Source organism: Cyprinodon tularosa, unplaced genomic scaffold (assembly GCF_016077235.1).
Source record: "Cyprinodon tularosa strain WSP-4 unplaced genomic scaffold, ASM1607723v1 ctg381, whole genome shotgun sequence".
Classification (NCBI taxonomy): domain Eukaryota; kingdom Metazoa; phylum Chordata; class Actinopteri; order Cyprinodontiformes; family Cyprinodontidae; genus Cyprinodon; species Cyprinodon tularosa.
The window spans coordinates 280,660-298,821 of NW_024039098.1; the positions used below are offsets into that span (position 1 = coordinate 280,660).

At 37.9% G+C, this 18,162-nt stretch overlaps 1 protein-coding gene across 1 annotated transcript in view; it reads left to right on the top strand.

Annotated features, from left to right (window-relative positions):
- Nucleotides 1–18,162, top strand: part of si:dkey-97m3.1 (fatty acyl-CoA reductase 1) — a 77,444-nt gene continuing 59,282 nt past the window's right edge. Inside the window, exon 1 of the mRNA XM_038297092.1 lies at nt 1–168. Within this exon, the coding sequence (XP_038153020.1) occupies nt 160–168 (9 nt within the window). The 5' untranslated portion in view covers nt 1–159. The remainder of the gene's footprint in view (nt 169–18,162) is intronic.

An 18,162-nucleotide genomic window follows, 5' to 3' on the forward strand; every position in this document is an offset into this window, starting at 1 on the left:
GCTGTCAGAAAAAGCTCCTGTTGTCTGCGGACAGGCTGGCGGACAGAGGGGCGTCCTTAACGCGGAGATCCCAGCAGCCCGATCAGAGGCGGCCGGAGGAGGAGGAGAGACCCGCAGCAGCTTCACGCAGCCTCCGCATAAAACGAGGGAGCACCACTGATGTCTGCGGTAAGATTGAATGTTTTAAACTGAAAGCGGATTTAATGTTTTGGTGAAGCGGTGGTATGTGATGGCACGCAGCTGCCCGGGCATCATTCATGGTCTGGGCGGCTGTGAGGTTAGGGGCATCCAGGCTTTGAGCATCAATAAACTACCGCAGGAGGACTCCTGGACTCACGCATGGTGGGTCTGTTGCTTTTATTATTCCGGGGTTTGGGTTTTAATGAAGCGTGTTGGAGGTGAGTTTTAAGCCGCCTCTGGACGGCGGGACGGAGGAGCCGCATTCAGCATGTAAAGCTGGCAGCCATTCAGGCTACAGGACCGGAAGAGGAAACATAGACCTTCAAAATAAAACCTGAATAGTTTGTACATTTTATTGAGATAAAAGGGATTTTATGTGAACCACAAACACTTACTGAATTTATCATTTAATTGAAAGCTTTAATGGCCTTGGCATATTTCATAAGCTGCTGCATTTATGTGGATAACAGTGGATCTGTGGGAGATTGTTGGTTGGGGGGGTGGAGATTGGAATCCTGAGGTTGCGAGTTTGAGCCTCACTCCCACTGGATGCCACTCCGGGTCCTTGAGCAAAGACCCTTAACCCCACATTGCTCCCTGGGCGCCCAACAATAGCAGCGCACTGCTTTCCAACGGGATGGATTAAATGCAGAGGTAAAATTCTCCAATGTAACATCAATAAAGTTTAATTATTAATATTAGGTTTAAGGGTTTAATCTTTTTACATTAGGATAAAAAGGACAACAGAATAGTTCATTATAAAGGAGGTCTCCCTCTAGATACCTATAACTGCACTTAGTGGGCTCTGAAATTAACTGGACAGTTTGAAAATGGTACGAATTCAGTGCATTCAAACTCTAAACATAATCAAATGTATTCAATTAATGATGCTTGCAGTTTTTTTAAAGACACGTTGAATATATTTAATGGGTGTAAAGAGGTCTTTGTAGAAAAATGAATCTTAATGTCTTATTTCAGGGTCTTCTGTGTCATTTTTATGTTTTGATAGAGTGCAGCAACAGGTGGGGGCAGAGGATCGCCTAAAACCACAGGCTCTACAAGGGTTGTTAAAAGTTTTGATACCTGGAAAAGTATCGATACACAAATGCTGTTTGTGTAATTTTGCTATATTTTATTTTTTTGTGTGCCTTTAAAACTTTAAAATATTGTCAAATTGTTTTGCATTGAAGTATTTAGCATTTACTCACATGCTTGTTTAACTAACAGAATCTGTGATTCTGTTGAGAAAGTATGTTTTAATTTAAGACTGAAAAGCAGCGCATCAAAATTTCATGTCGTTAAACAGATTTTTATGTCTTTAACTATTTGGCATTTTTATCCCCATGGTGTCAAACATGGTATTCAATATAAAATATCATCCAGAATATTAATATCGAGTTTTTAATGTTAGTATGTTGACAACCTGTGAATATTCTGCTGTTTCTCTGGCAAGTTCAGTTCAATTTCCATGCCTCAAATATTGTTTGGGTTTTTATTTTGAAATGACGTACCGGAAGTGACAGTTGCACTCTTATTTTTTGATCAAAGAAGAGGGTCCGCACGGATTTATGTGAAATCAAATGCCTTAAAAAATGTGTCCCATCTCTCTGAGCCATAAAAGCTGTTTATTGAGAGGAAACCTGCTTCATCCAGAGGGAACAGCAGTGATGATGTTGCATTTAGGCTTTGAATTAAAGATAAATATGATCTTTTGTATTTGTTCAGACAACAGCGCACCCAGACCTCTGTATATCTGCTTATCTAACAGCCCCTGTCATACAGTGCAGCTTTGCCCTTCAGGCTGTGGTGCCCAGTGCACAAGACTCCTTGGCTGCACTTTGACGTCTTCACCTTGGTTTTTCTTAAATAAATCAGGACGTTTCTCCCTCAGAATCTTACGGAAGAGGATTAAGGCCACTGGAAGAAAAAAAAGTTAACTGATTTTTTTATTTAAGTATAGTATGGGACAACTTTTTTGACTTTTTTTTCTCAGAATTCTGACTTTAATCCCAGAATTCTGACTTTTAATCCCAGAATTCTGACTTTTTTCTCTCAGAATTCTGACTTTTAATCTCAGAATTCTGACTTTTAATCTCAGAATTCTCACTTTTTTCTCAGAATTCTCACTTTAATCTCAGAATTTTGGATTTTAATGTAGACGGGCACCATGAAGGAAGAGATGTGGGAGCACTCAGCTTCACTGACAAAGATGTGAAAAAAAAAAAAAAAATATTTCAGTTTAGTATGGTAAAAGTCTCAGAATTCTGACTTTTTTTCTCAGAATTCTGAGATTAAAGTTAGAATTCTGAGATTTTCCCCATACTAAACTGAAATAAAATTGAAAAATCATTTAACTTTTCTTTTTTTTTTTTTTTTTTTTTTTTTCCAGTGGCCCTAATCCTCTTCCGTAGAATCTTTTACATCAGGGATGCAGATAGTTGCCTCTCTCTGGGGCATGGCCTAAATTTCACTCCCAGATAAGCTACTTAAACAGTGGTCGTACAAAGCTTGAAATAAAAACACCTTCCTGCTAAATAACACCTTTTTTTATTGCAGCAAATGTTGATGCATAGCAGACGGAAAAGTCCCTTATGTAATTTCCTGATTGAAACAGTATGCCTTTTTTACCTGTGCATCCTCCCCTATGATGGAGCACTGCTTTGCACGCATGCTTTTCTCGTGTCTCTTGTTGCAGGGCTGCATGAATCTTTAAAAGCTTAAAGGAAACGTGCTCCAGCCCTCCTGTGTTTGCACATGCGTTAGTAGTAATAGTAGCAGTTGTGCTGCAGTAAAGCGTGGAGCAGAGAACCGAGTGGGCGGTTCCTTTATGAGTCTAACTGCGGTCAGAGAATGCTTCTTGTGGTTTGAGGTGAGGAGCATCTCATCTTGCTTCCTTTTTAGCAGCCAGGCAACATTTAGTTTGGTCCTATAGGTGAAGGTATCATGCAAAGCCTGAAGGTGATTGGTCTGCTTCATTCATTCTGCAGCTGTTGGACCATAGACCACATGCTAAAGATTTTTGGTTTACAAGACAATGAAGAAGGAAGTGGTCATTTTATAGGTTTTCTGTTCTTAAAGAAGATTGATTTTGTGATCACAACCACATGATGGTCTCTACCTGCTTCTTGTATCGGAAGACTTTATCCTAAATCATTTTAACATGTGAACATGCTTTAAGTTGTTCCCATGACTGTGTTTCAGGAGTCGTTTTCCCACTGAAAGCTAATCCTCTGCCCAATCTTGACACATTTTTCATCTACTACCAAGTTTTTCTTTTTTATTGTAGCATCCTCCATACCATGATACTGCCACCGCCCTGTTTCTTCATGCAGATGGTGCATTCTTATTGGTAACTTTCCAGTGATTTTCATGTTGGACAAAAAGTTTTTCTAATCAGGGAACCTTCTTCTCCATCGTTGTTATATCCACTTCATATGTTCTGTAAAAGTGAAAATGGCTTAAAATCTATGCTCCGCTTTAACTAAATCTCTCACTTTATTGAGGTTTTTGGTCATAATAGGCCAAAATATGAAGTAAAAAGACATTTAGGACAAAATGTATGGAAAAAAAAAAAACATTGAACTTCCAAACTGTATTTGTTTTTGTTTTTTTCTGAAAGTTTCAGAAAATTCTTCTGAGCTTTAATTGTATATTATATCTAAATTGCCAAAGCACCTGTTGAAGTTTCACTTTAAGCCCTGTGATGAAAATCAAATAAAACCCGAGTCAAAGGTCTTTAGAATCGCTGCAATCTTTCGGAAACGATGCCTGTTTGCAGAAAACTAAATAAAAATACATTTTATCACCCTGAATCAGTTAATCAACCCTGCATGGCATCCAGTAAGGCATGGTTGGACTATAGATGCAGCTTTCATTTCCATGATCTTATAATATCCTCATCTACTTCTGAGAGGTTCTGCACCACCTTTACACTGAAACAACAACCTAAAAATAAGTCAAAATGTCCTAAATTATATGTATTTATCCTTAATTTGAGTAGGTAAATTATACAGTTTGCCAATGGAATGAGTATTTTTACTCTTAAAAAAAGATATTTAGATAAAATGCAGTTGAAATACGACAATACAATTGTGTTTTCTTATTTTAAATCTAATTGTCTTGTTCCATTGGCAAAATGTCTCATTTATCTGCTAAATTCAAGAACAAATGCACTTATTTTAAGAAAAAAAATTCCTTATCTAGATTTAGATTTTTTCCAGTGTAGTTCCCTCATTTAGGATCCTTCAGTTCCACTTTCCTTCCTTCCTTCCTTGTAAAAGCTAAACCTCAGGTATAAATGTTGTAATACGATGAAATAAAAAAAATGTCACCAGAAAACTAAAATAGGTCGTGAAATCCCCGGTGTCTGTATTGAATTCTGTGGCAATTCCTTTATTATTTGGAGCGATTGCTCAGGGTATAATGGGAAAACGTTGCTTTTGCTGGCGGCACTTAAACAAAAAGTCATTAAGCAGCTTTTCCTCCTGAGATCTTTTAATATCTGCTCTAAACGTCTTGCAGCAGATCTGATCCTAGATAAAAACAATCCGACGTTAAAAAAACGCAAAGATATAATGTCATCTGATGCATGTTTTGCGTTCGTTCCTTCATGTAAGTGGAGGCCTTGCGAAACGGCTTCAGAATCTCACGCAAGGCTTGACATTTAAATGTGAAACTGCGGAAAAGAACAGCTCTTATCATAACTCTGCATTTCCAGTCAGACCAGCCGCTGACCCAGAGCAAAGGGAGCAATTAACCCCAAACAGCAAATAAAAAAGAGCAAAACAAAGGTGTTGCAGAGGGAAAAAAAGCGTAAATTCACACACCTCACAGCAGAAAGCTGCTTCACAGACCGGCATAATGAAGTATTGGGTTTTCTTTGCGCCTTCGGTTGGCTGTTTCTCTGGGGAGAACTCGGAGAGGACGAGAATCGGCACTCGGAGCAGAAAGCTGTAGACTGAGGCTAAATAAGCAGAGCTGTGATTCCCATTTTCATCTTGTAGACGTTACTACACAGATCATGCTGTTCAAGGTCTCACCGGCTGAATAAATACGAAGTAAAGGTCAGACTAACTAAGAGCTTGTCGGAGAGTCGTTTCAAGTCTTGACTGGCATTTATTTCTAAGTTTACTGCGACCAAATAAAGAGAAGCTAAATGATCTGTTTTTAAATTAAATCCACAAGTGGATGGAAATGAGCCGAGGTCACCTTGGCCCTCCTCTGTCCATCTGTGCTTTCTGGGGCTCAACATCCAGCTGAGGGTTTTCCTTTTCTCTGTGGCGGGTATGGAATAAAACAGCTTACAGATTTACCTCAGCAGATGAATATAAATAAATTTAAAGGTTTTCTTTTCCTTGCAGTAAATTATAAAGCGCTGATTTGTAGTGGCTGAGACCAAACCATGCTGAAGTGAAAGGCCTGTTGAGCGTTTCGGCGCCAAAATATCAGCTCAAGGCAAGACTGAACATAAATGACATCAGGAAATGATGAGATGAACATGTTTCCACATTTCCAGTCTAAGGCGTTGTTCTTTGTTTCAAATCCACAAAGTAATTTGGATAAATCTACTTAAAAATGAACCTCCTCCAGTATCAAAAACCTTCCCTTTTTGTCTATTTTTATGGACCAAATGAGGGGAAAAACAAAAATCCTGATCTCTGTTTTGGCATTTATTAAATTGTGTCACAAAATTGTAAAGCTGGCTTAAAGAAGCTTTATTTTCTTTCGGTTAAGCCTGCAGTGTCTGACTCCTAACTTCCTGAGGCACATCTGTTTTTAAATAAATCTTGAACATTTTATAGTTCAATCAAACTATCAGATTAACATAGAGTAGTGTTTAGGTATAAAAGAGAAGACGGTTATGCATTATTCAAAGTGTTGCATGCAAATGAATGAACCCACCAGTTCATGGAAAAAATGAAGCTTCCCAAGGTGACAGAAAGTGAAGAGTATTGCACAAACCTAAACTTACAGGCTAGGTAGGATTTGCATTAAAAAGAAAAAGCAGCCAAATAGCCCAGGGTAACTCAGCAGGAGTTATAGATCCACAGATCAAAAAGGAATAAAATATCACAATATCTTCATATGCTGATATATTGCCATTTAAAAACACCATATCAATCTCTTTTACTAATGAAATATTGCTATATGTCATGGTTATGCTACGAAATCCCCCGAAAATTCATGAAATTTTGCCATATTTTATATGTTGATATATTGACGCGGTATCGATCTATTTTACTAACAAAATCTCACAAGAATTTGCAAAATATCACGAGAATTTGTAACAGAACGATGTAATTTCACGAGATTTTGAAAGTAAAATAGATCGATACCACGTTTTTAAAAATCTATTTGATATCAGCATATGAAAATATATTTGAGAATATTATTTTTCAAAGTGTCAGAAATGGATAACAAAACTGCTATTTTCAATGACTACTTATTTTTGTCCAGCTTTAACATCGGTATCGATATCGGTTATCGGCTACATGAGTTTTAAAATATCGGCATATCGGATATCGGCCAAAATCCCAATATCGTGCATCCCTACTTGTATGTATAGTTGGTTTTTCAAGCAGAAAGCAAAATATGAACTTGATGTTGCCTGTTATTTTACTAATTAATGTGATTTTGCTGTTTTAGAAACTGAAACACTCCGGGGAGTTATTAAATTGGTTAATTAATAGAAAAATACTACAGCATTTAAGGCATACTATGCAACATTTTTCAGTTAATCAATGTGTTCCATCACGTTTTGGATGATTAAATGAGTCATTTTAGGTCGAACAAAGGTTTTCTCGGCCGCCCTGGTGGTCTGTAGGGGAAATACCGTACTTGCAATTGCAGGAGCCCTCGGCCCGCACCCACAGGCTCAGAAGTCTCGTGCATCGCGAGAGTTGGTCTTGCTTTACGGCGAGAACTGCTACACGCCCCCAGTGAAAGGCATGCTCGTTGCTAGCGCAGTGACGATATTTGTGCAGTTATCATGGTGGAACAGCGAAAGCCCATGTCATCCAACAGTCGGATAAATGTATGGGAAACTCCAACTTGGCTAACTACAATCTTTGTTATTTAGACTCATGCATAACAAATAATGTATGAAAACATGCAAAATTTTCAAACTCGAAAATTGGAACAAAATAGTCACTTAGACATGGTGATTCGTTGCGTTCGCCTGTCTGCTAAGCTCAAAACAGCCGCGCCTGGCTTGACGGAGAAACCAGGAGAATAGCTGAGCATATTTACGACAGTGCACTTTTACTTTCGCCCTCTGGGGGGAGCCTCGCTGGAAAATCAACACCGGTTGCATAGTATACCTTTAACAGACATGTACTTGTAATTCAGTCTTTATGTAAAATCTTAAAAGTGTGTCTAAGATGTAGGGACCATAACAATGTAATAAATACATGTAAATCATAAATTTAGCACTTTTGGCACATTTGTATTATTATGCTCCATTAACGCATTAATTTTGTATAATATGTCATATTACTTGATTTAGAGACTTCATTTACTTCATAATGGTGCAATGTGATGTGCCTATTTTTTATTATAAATTAAATTAATCCACTGATGCTATGAAACAACCAGTGTGTGTCAAAGTCTTAAGCCTCTCTAAAAATGAGAACATCATCGTTGTCCGATGCTGTAGCGCACACATGTTGTCAACCCCGTACTACCAACGAGCAAATCAGCAATCCAGTGAATAAATATCGAGATCAGTGTTAGGGCCTGGTCTCATTATCTACGGCAACCTGTAAGGTACAAGAAAAACATTACAAAGTAAAAAAATACCATTAAACAAAATAAATATAAAACCACAAATGATGCTAATCAAAACAGAAAACGTCCATAAACAATCTGCAACTTTTAGAAAATTCACTTCCAATAATTTACATTAAATAGTCTACAAAAAATAAATAAGGTAATTCATTTTAAATGGCTCACTATCCCTTATAATATATTACATGTATAAATCTCTATTAAGAACTTAACTTTTTAAACCTTGTTATGTTTTGGTTTAGGGATTAGTTTGATATTAGAATGACAAAGCAACAACTTTGAATGCGTTTAAATTAGGGCTGCAGCTGGTGACTATTTTGCAAATCGATTAACCTGATTATTTTTTCGATGAATCGATTAATAATTGGATAGCCAAAGGTGTCTCTACGAAGGTTATTTACCAAATTAAACCAGGTGAAACCAACATTTTTCCATTTGAGGAGTTCTGAATAGAGCATATTGACGATGAAACAATTTTTTAAATCTTAAATGCAAAATGTTTACTTTTTTTTTTACAATTTTCATGTAATTACTGCTGTAAGTTGTTCGCTCTGACAGCTAAAGGCATGTTTTACACTCTCTGTACTCCAGTTAATCGATCCCTAAATTAGTTGACATTATTTCAATAATCGAATCATCTGATTAATTGTTTCAGCTCTTGTTTAAATCTGACGCTTTATATTTCTTTTAAGGACATACAATCATTGCCTGCTTCTTTATGGGAAAATTTTTTTTTGTCAAAATTGAAAATGTGTATATATAAGTTATTGTCAAGAAGTATCATCAATAACAATTTGGGCAAAACATTTCTCCAATTATTTTTTTACCAAAACCAAGGATAAAGTTTTGGGCAAATTAAAAGCTTAAAATGGAAACAAGGCTAGATGTAAAAGCAGTAGAATCTCATTCCACCTAAAACCATCTAATACAGTCAGGTTTACAGAGTTTTTGGTAACTAATCTAGGCTTTTATTTAAGTAAAAAGGGTCTTAGAACAGTCTCTGGAAAGCTTAATAGCATAAAGTAAGCATTTTGTGTAACAAAACTACTATAAATCCTTTTTACAGTTGGCCACCAACTGTGTAACTGATTCAGCAAAAAACATGCTTATCAGATGCTTCTCCCTGTATCTCTAAAGCCCAGTCAGCCGGAGGAGGATGAAAATGTAGCAACAATGATCAAGGACCCTGTTTGTAGGGTCTTATCTTTGTCTAAAGAACCTCTGCGAGGATTGTAGCGTTAAAAGTCTGACCGTTCATCCACTGCCAGGCAGGTAAAGGCTTTTCAGGTTAGAACCATGACCATATTTCAAAAGACAGACTTCAGGAACCAAACATCATAGCTCAACAATACAAATAAGACCATTAACTTCCCAAAATGGACAACTTCCTCTGCATGGCTACACCCGAAATCCTGTCCATGAACTCAACAAACGGGTTCTGGGACAAAAGTCTAGCCTGACAGTCCAGCCCACATGTGCTTGCTTTGAAGGCCAAAGCTTTTGTTATAATACGGATGTTTTGATCTTGCTCAGTGAAATGAATCCGTCCTTGAGGGTGTTTCTTTGCAAACATGACACTCTGGGTGGAGATTGAGAGATACTTTATTCCTAGAAACAACTGTGCCGAACCCACGGCAAATTGGCAACCAGTGTTTGAACGTCAACAGATCCCTGGACAAACATTTCACCCATATCAGGAAACCTCCAGAAAGTACCGGGAGGTGTAGTGAGGAGTGAAACGAACAAAGTCCCCCGCAGGCTGCTAAAAAAGCACTCTTGGAATGAATGCTACTCGCCCTACAGGTAGATCCAGACTCAGGCCCTCTGGGCTGGTTTCATGCTTTCATGTCCAAACACAATGGCAACAAGTGAACAAGGATGTTTTTCAAATGAATCACCAGTTGAGTTGAGCAAGAGTGAAAACACGAGACTTCGTTCACTCCACCCAAGGACTATTCTTGGTTTCTGCGTTTCATAATAACACCTGACTTGGACATCATGATGGCGTTTGTTTAGGGACTAAAAATACTCTGTTATCTCTCCTGACAAGGAAGTAGAATATTTTGGGGTTACCTGGATAAATTTTTTAACATCAAGACTTTAACAGGTTGGTTTTTTTTCGCTGTTTGTGGACCTTGTGGTTGGACTGTCCGTCCTTTCACGAGAACAGCCAGATTTTCCATTAGAGGACAATACAATTGACTGACTGACTCGATTGACAAGGTGGCTTGTGGTGTTTCTGTCAAGAGTCTGTCAACCTGTTTTTTTTTTTATGGCAGTAGAAGGGATAAGCCTCTGGGGCTTATTTGGACTGATGGTTGTCTGGAACACCATTAGAGCCGTCTGTGGCAGAGTGGCCCGAACTGACTGTCTGTATCTGAAACTTTCTGGATGAATGCCCAGCATCACTACGTAGGGGCATAATGGCCGGCAGCCAAAGCTTGCTTTAGATGGTTTACCCCTACGCTGGAAGACTTTTGTTTTTAAAGCTGTAATGTTTCACAGTATTTCCTTTTGCTTAATGATTTAGCTGAAACAAAAGAAGAAAGTGGACATGTCTAGTGAATGCATCTCCGCCCTGTTTAAGTGCCTGTCCCTGAATCGTTGTACGCTTATTTGTTAAGCAGGTACTTATTGAAACAATTCAGGGAAAGCAAACTGAGCAGTAAGCCCGGTTTATCTGATGTTTTCTTAGAGCTTTGAGCAAAATCATCACATCAGAGCCTTATTTATCTAAGTAGGGCTGCAACTAACGATTATTTTAAAAAATCAATTAGTCTGTTGATTATTTTTCAATGAATCGATAATCGGATAACAAAGTTCCTTCAATTATTTATTAATGAATTTTTTTTCTTAGTCGTAGGGAAATCGTATTTAAATGTAAAATCATTCTGCCTTAAACATGTATATAAATGTACTCTTTATCAGAAAATTTCAGTTTAAAAAAAAAAAAAAAAAATTTTTTTGTTATCTTCTGCAGGCCAGTTAGTTATACGTCAGCCTGAACACCTAAAGTTGGCCAATCATATATCAACTGTCATCTCTCAAACAGATTTTTTCAGTCATAGCATCTTGATTCATATGTCGCAGCTAATATACGCAACGGTTGAAATAAGAAATAAGAATGATCGCCACAGGGTTCCCACGGGTCCTTAAAAAGTCTTAAAAAGAATTGAGTTCTTCAAAATAGAACTAAAGCATTAATTGGTATTAAAATGTCTTAAATTCGTCTTTCGTAGGTCTTAAATAGGCTTATTTTTATTACGATTTATTTTTGTAATCTAAATAAAACATTAAAATTGACAAATTTATTTTTTTTATTTAAAAAAAAATAATGGCTCGCCATTATTGGTTATGTCCCGATAGCCAAACCAATAAAAGCATTATTGTGGCCGGGACATTTTAACCTGACTCCTCCAGATGGATTTGCTCCGCATATCCATCTGGAAACCTTCCGTTGAAGTACTTTTGGGAAGGGGTGAAAATGCTGGTTAGCTGATTGGCCTATGTTGGTGATAGACGGGCCAAATAAACCAATCAGACGTACTAACAGAGCGACGACGAAGAGGAGCCAATTGATAGATCAAACTCTTGCCGAAACCAGTCGGGAGAAGAGCAAAAACATCTTTTTCTCTGAGAAAAGCCTCCAGAGCAGTGTTTTACTCTTCTTTCAGTGAAGAAATACTCTGTAATTCCCATAAAACTTGCTCGATAGCCACGCTAACGCTAGTTTCATCGGCTGAAGCCGCCATGTTCTTTAGACTGAACTGTCGCGCTTCTCGTTGCGTCACACCTCAACCCGCCTCAAAGCCAACGCTGATTGAACGTTCGTTTGGTGAACGGCTCCAAATTTTCTTCAACAGAGAGTCTCCAGACTGATCTGCGAGTGAAACCTTGAAAGCTCGCGAGATCAGGATGGTCTCACGAGGCTAGGGACATTTGGGAGATGTCTGGAAAATATGAGCAAGTGTAAATGTAACCAAAATTGTCTCCAGCCAAGAGTTTTCTCCATGGCTAAAACCAGGGAACATACATGAGGCACAGTGTATTTTGTGCAAGATGCGATTCAAGCTCAGAACGATGGGAATTAAGGCAGTGGAGTCGCACATGCGAAGCACGAAACACAAATCGTCAAAATGGAGTTACAGAGAATCAGCCGGTATTTCTCAGTTTAGTTCCATCCTTGTCTCTGCAACGCCTCAACTTATCACCAAATCAAACATACTAAGAAAACCATACAAAGAAAAATAGCTGCAAAAAAGACTTAGCACTGGTTATGTTGTGGCTTTAAAACTGATTTGTTTTGTTCCCTGCTAAAACAAAGTTTGTGAATTCAGTTAAATAATTGTTAAAATATATCTGTCATTTGTGTGTTTTTAGCTTTCTTCCTGTATGGGAAGCTTTTCAAAATGTGAAACATTAGTGCAGTAGTTTATGTTAAAATAAACCTTTGGGTTAAGTTGTCGCAAGCAGGTTTTTCTTGTGTTTGTTGTAAATTTGGTCTTAAATTTTAATTTCAAGTAGCATTAAAAAGTCTTAAAAAGTCTTGAACTTAACTTGCCTTATGCTGTAGGAACCCTGCACCAAGCTTCTGCCGCCCTGGCGTCCTCTTCCACAACATCTTCGTCCCCCGCTTTCCTCCTCTAAATAAAAAATGGATGACAGAGACTCATCCACTCTCCTCTTGCATATATTGGAAACGATAAAGGGATTTTATGGAGTTTATTTAGAGATATAACTCACCTACATAACATCATACTCATACAACATACAAGAAGGAAATGATGTGAAAATATTTTGGACATTTTAAGTTGTTTCATTAAAAACAAAGTCACATATTGACCCTTTTTGTAAATTGATTTTATTAAAGAAATTTTTTTTTTTCCCTTTTAAAAATGAATAAAAGGCAAACGATTTCAAGAGAATTGTTTTACAGCAAAGAAAAAGTTAAGAATAACCTCTCAAAGCCAGACCATCAGACTTCCACCTCCATGCTTCACACTTACTATTTTCTGTTGCCTTTTGTTTGGTTATAACAAAAGTCTCAAATTCTAATCCATGAGAGCCGGTATCCTGAAACTATTGGCTACTTGCCCTACACTACGGTGGCCCTGAAGTGCAAACTGCAACTACAAATCTAAAAGCGCAACTACATTAATAAAAACACAATTACATTAACCTACCGGAAAAGGTAGGTACCAGTGGGAAACATGAGACATCGCTGATTGGACGACGGCGCCGTATGACCCTTGAACCGGAAGTCATTCTGCCTGCTGCGGCTTTTGAAAACATATATTGTCGGCGCCCCAAAACATAGCTGCCGTTATCCAGTGATATCTTGAATCAGGACATACGTACGAGGTGATACTGGATATGCTCAAGACTAATCACGAAATTTCAGTTAGTTTGCGTGCACTGAAGACACACTTAAAAGAAGTTGGACTGTTCAGACGACGCAACTTCCGGTTCAAGGGTCAAACGGCGCCGTCGTCCAATCAGCGATGTCTCATGTTTCCCACTGGTACCTACCTTTTCGGGTAGGTTAATGTAATTGCGTTTTCCTTAATGTAGTTGCGCTTTGCTTTATGTAGTTGCGATTTCCTTAATGTAGTTGCGTTTTTAGATTTGTAGTTGCAGGGCCACCGTACTACACACCTGAATGTCTAAACTACCTCACTACCAGCAGTCAAGCACTGCTAATAGGCTAATGCACTGATCCCTATGTGATATGGTGTTAAATGCATTGCTGCCATATGGGAATTTCTCCTCTTCTAAATGATCTCTCATGGTTTTGCTTTGGGTCTTTGTTGCTTTATTTTGCGTCCCAGGGTTAACTGCATGGAAATTAGGTTTGCAAAGCTCATCAGCAAATGCTGGAGCTCATGTGTCATTAATCAGGAACCCTCAGCAGAAGGTGAAGCTTAAAGAGGGTGTGCAGAAGACCTCATTAATTAGCGTGGTGTGTCGGCTGTAATCCATCTTTGAGCCGGATACTTGATTAAATCGCTCCGTCACAGATATTGGTTTTAGTGCAGGCGAGTCGTGCGGTCAACATAAAATATCGGTTCAGGTCAGGATGTTAAAGTAGCTTTTAACCACAACAGTGAAGGTTTTTATTTTTAAGGTTTGGTTCTGTAAACATGAATCCTGCTCTGATTGGTTAGTAAATGCTGCAGGATCAGCTGAACGGAAAGTTTTATGATATTCTGACTCTTAGAATAAAAAAGCACATGTTGCTTCGTCGTTTTAAGACCTTTTCTGCATTCACTCCCACCTTGGAAAAGTGAGGACTTTTTTATCAGCTGCGGTGATAATGTTGGCCTTAAACAGATCATGGATACCTCTCTGCTCTATGTTGGTGTTTAATCTCAGCTCAAGTTTCCATACAGGGTTGTTTTTAAGCTGCAGGGCTGGAAGAAGGCCTGCTCTATGTCCTTCTAGTACTGTCCCACATTATGGCTTAAGTCTAGTTACAATTTGCATGCTCTGCTGAAGTAGCAACACAGAGCCGTGGTGTCACTTTAGGGAAATCAAGATTTGAGGCTGAGGTTTGAGAGAGAAAAACGTTCAGATGAGGCGAAATTGAATGAAAGTTCAATTTAAAACCACATCATTAGTTCCAGTCGGCTCTTTTTGGCGCTTCTGTTTAATTCTTTTTAGACAAAAGTAAAACCCAAGAGGAAAAATGTATCAAAACTAAAATAGATTTGGTTTAATTTTTTTTTGTCTTTAAAAAGTTGAGAGTCATCATGTAAATGTTAGAATCAGATGATGAAGATGACTTTTTTCTCAGAATTCCGACTTTTTTTCTCAGAATTCCGACTTTTTTTCTCAGAATTCCGACTTTTTTTCTCAGAATTCCAACTTTTAATCTCAGAATTCCGACTTTTAATCTCAGAATTCCGACTTTAATCTCAGAATTCCGACTTTTAATCTCAGAATTCCGACTTTTAATCTCAGAATTCCGACTTTTAATCTCAGAATTCCGACTTTTAATCTCAGAATTCCGACTTTTAATCTCAGAATTCCGACTTTAATCTCAGAATTCTGACTTTTTAATGTCAGAATTCTGACATTAAAGTCGGAATTCTGAGAATTCGGAATTCCCATACTAAACTGAAATAAAATTTAAAAAACGGTTAACTTTATTTTTTTCCCACTGGCCCTAATCCTCTTCCGTAATAACCTGCATCATTGTACAGAAGACTATACGATAGCCATATTTACACTGTGCGCATGGCATACAATTATGCCAATTTTCCTAATCCCTGACAAATAATTGTTAATCTAGGGTTATCTGGGTGGAGGGTGAAATGGTTGGAGGGTAAAATAGCCTTGTTGTTGTTGTTTTTTTAGCCTGCCAAATCGAAAAAAAATATGTGTCTGATTCGCGCCGGACAAAAATCACGCGGCTTTTTCAAATCACGCAAGAATGTGTACAAAACAACAAAAATTGGGCCGGCAACGCTTCTGGGTCGTTTTCATTGAATGTCGTGATTTTAAAGTAATTTTGAGTGATAAATATATTTTTTTGCGATCATTGCACTTACCCGGCGGGCAAATGCAATGAAATTTGTACTCTCCCGACAATAAAAACGACTTGCCCCGGGCGATGGTTAACATCGAGCCCTGACTTTTAATGACTTTGTAATCCTTCGCAGATTAATTCATTTCAATAAATTTGTTTCCCTCATATTCTTACATTTTCTTGCTCATCAATCATGAATTTAGTCTTTTTCAGATCTCTTTTTGCTAACTTTGTGTTGCCATACAGGTCCGGATTTTACTGATTTAAGAGATCTGACCTGAGGTCAGGTTGTGCTTTATTTACTCACAGGGTCGGGTTGGTTTGTTTTAAGCAGCCATTAATGTTTATTCAGGTTAAAAATAGTTAATTTGGAAACATTTAACTTGACAAAAAAGTCAAAAGTGAAGAAATCAATGAAGTGGAAACACTTGTTCGCTGAAGTTCAATGTTTGGGTTCTAGATGTAGAAAAACCTGGAAGAAACTGGAAGTAGAAATTTCTAACCCACTTCTAACCTTCATCCTTTGACTGGCCTGCAAGACAAGAGAGTTGGGTTTGTTACTCGAATGCCCTCCAGCTTAATCCTCATGATGACAACGCTGCCCAGGTTCACGACCTCTTGCCCCCCAACCCCCCCCCACCCCCCACCCCCCCGCTGCAGGTCTCGGGAGGATTGCCATTCTGGCCTTAGGCCAGACGTAAACGGACACCCCAGTGCAGGGACGCGCCGTTGCTCTGAAGCGACTGGTGTAATTACAGAATCCCTCCGCTGCCAAGGACACAATGCAGAGCTGTGTGTGCGTGAACATGCAGGAACATGAGCTCACACTCATGCTCCCCCCTGTCCTTGGAAAGCGGCCTACACGTGTAAACCTTAGTTTAAAACACAGATTAAATTAAAAGGTCAGTAATGAAATCCGTAAAGCTGGGTGCAGATATGATGAATAATAATTTGAAAAGCATCTGACTGCCGCAGGAAAAAATAAAACACAGGCTTGCTTTTGACTTAAACTTGCAGGCTATCATTAGGAAGGATCTTTAAGGAATTGTGCGTTGATGTGGGTTTGTGCAAAGGACGAAAACATCACCACATGCTGAAACCTTCATGACAGCCCCTGTTTATGCATTTCAAGAAGCACAAATCTAACTTATCTTATCCGTCTCCCTTATCCAGCTATTGTAGCTTTATGGAGCACTGTTATCTATTGACAATGTCCCGTGCTTCAAATGATGTCGGTTGACAACGTTGACATTTAGCTCAGGCAAAGCAGTAATCAAAAGCGTCACTGTCTCTGCTTGTCATTCCTTGGAGGTAATAGGTTAGATTAGCCGATGTGGTGTTTATATTAGGTCATCCCTCTGCCTCCATATCTTATCTGAGAAGGAGAAACACTTGTTCATTTCCTGTTTTAAAACCATCACAGAGAAAAGAACCAGCACTGCAAAAACAATCTGAAATTAAGTTAAAATGTCTTAAATTAAGTGTATTTACCCTTAATTTGAGCAGGTAAAAAATAGTTTGCCAATGGATGAGTATTTTTACACTTAAAATAAGTTAATTACATAACATGCACTTGAAATAAGACAATGCGATTCATTTTTCTTATTTCAAATGTAAATTGTCGTGTTCCATTGGCAAAGTGTCTCATTTATCTCCTCAGTTCAGGATAAAATGCACTTATTTTAAGGAAAAAAAAAATGACTTATTTAGATTTACATTTTTTTGCAGTGCATGCCTGGAATTATTTCAGAATGAAGCTATGATGCCTATCTGGATGGACAGTGACTGTCAGAGGCTGCAGAAGGCTGCAGGTTAGGGTAGAGCTTCACCTTCCAGGAGAGTGACCAAAACGTTCAGCTAGAGCTGCGATGATTTAGAACAAAATTCCAGACGAGACGGAAAGAAATCCACGACTTGTTAAAGATTTATATGTGAAATAAAAACCATAAATGATTTTTCTACAATTTCACAAGTATCAAATAAGAAATGCGAGCACTCACTGGAAAAAATCAAAATCTACATAGGTCATTTTTTCTTAAAATAAGTGCATTTTTTCTTTAATTTAAGGGGTAAGTGAGACACTCTGCCAATGGAATTAGACAATTCACATTTAAAATAAGAAAAAACAAATTCATTGTCTTATTTCAAGTGCATATAATCTATTTATCTTATTTTAAGAGTAAATATCCTCATCCCATTGGCAATTAATCTTATTTACCTACTCAAATTAAGGGTATTTTGAGACATTTTGACTTATTTCTAGATGGTTTTTGCAGTGCTCACTGGAAAACTATCTAGAAATAAGTAAAGATTCCTTAAATTAAGTCTTTTTACTCATAATTTGAGTAGGTAAATGAGATGGTTTGCCAATTGAATGAGAATTTTTACTCTTAAAATAAGATAAATAGATTATATGCACTTGAAATAAGACAATGCAATTGATATTTCTTATTTTAAGTGTAAACTGTCTTGTTCCATTGGCAAAATGTCTCTTTTACTTCCTTAATCCAAGAACAAATGCACTTATTTTAAGAAAAAATGACTTGTATAGATTTAAATTTTGTTTATGAGTAGCGTACAAAAAAGAATCCTTTATAAGGCGAAGCATTTGTGCCGAGGAACATTAGTGTTTACCGACGTTTAAAGGCTTTATTTTTAGACAGCCTGAC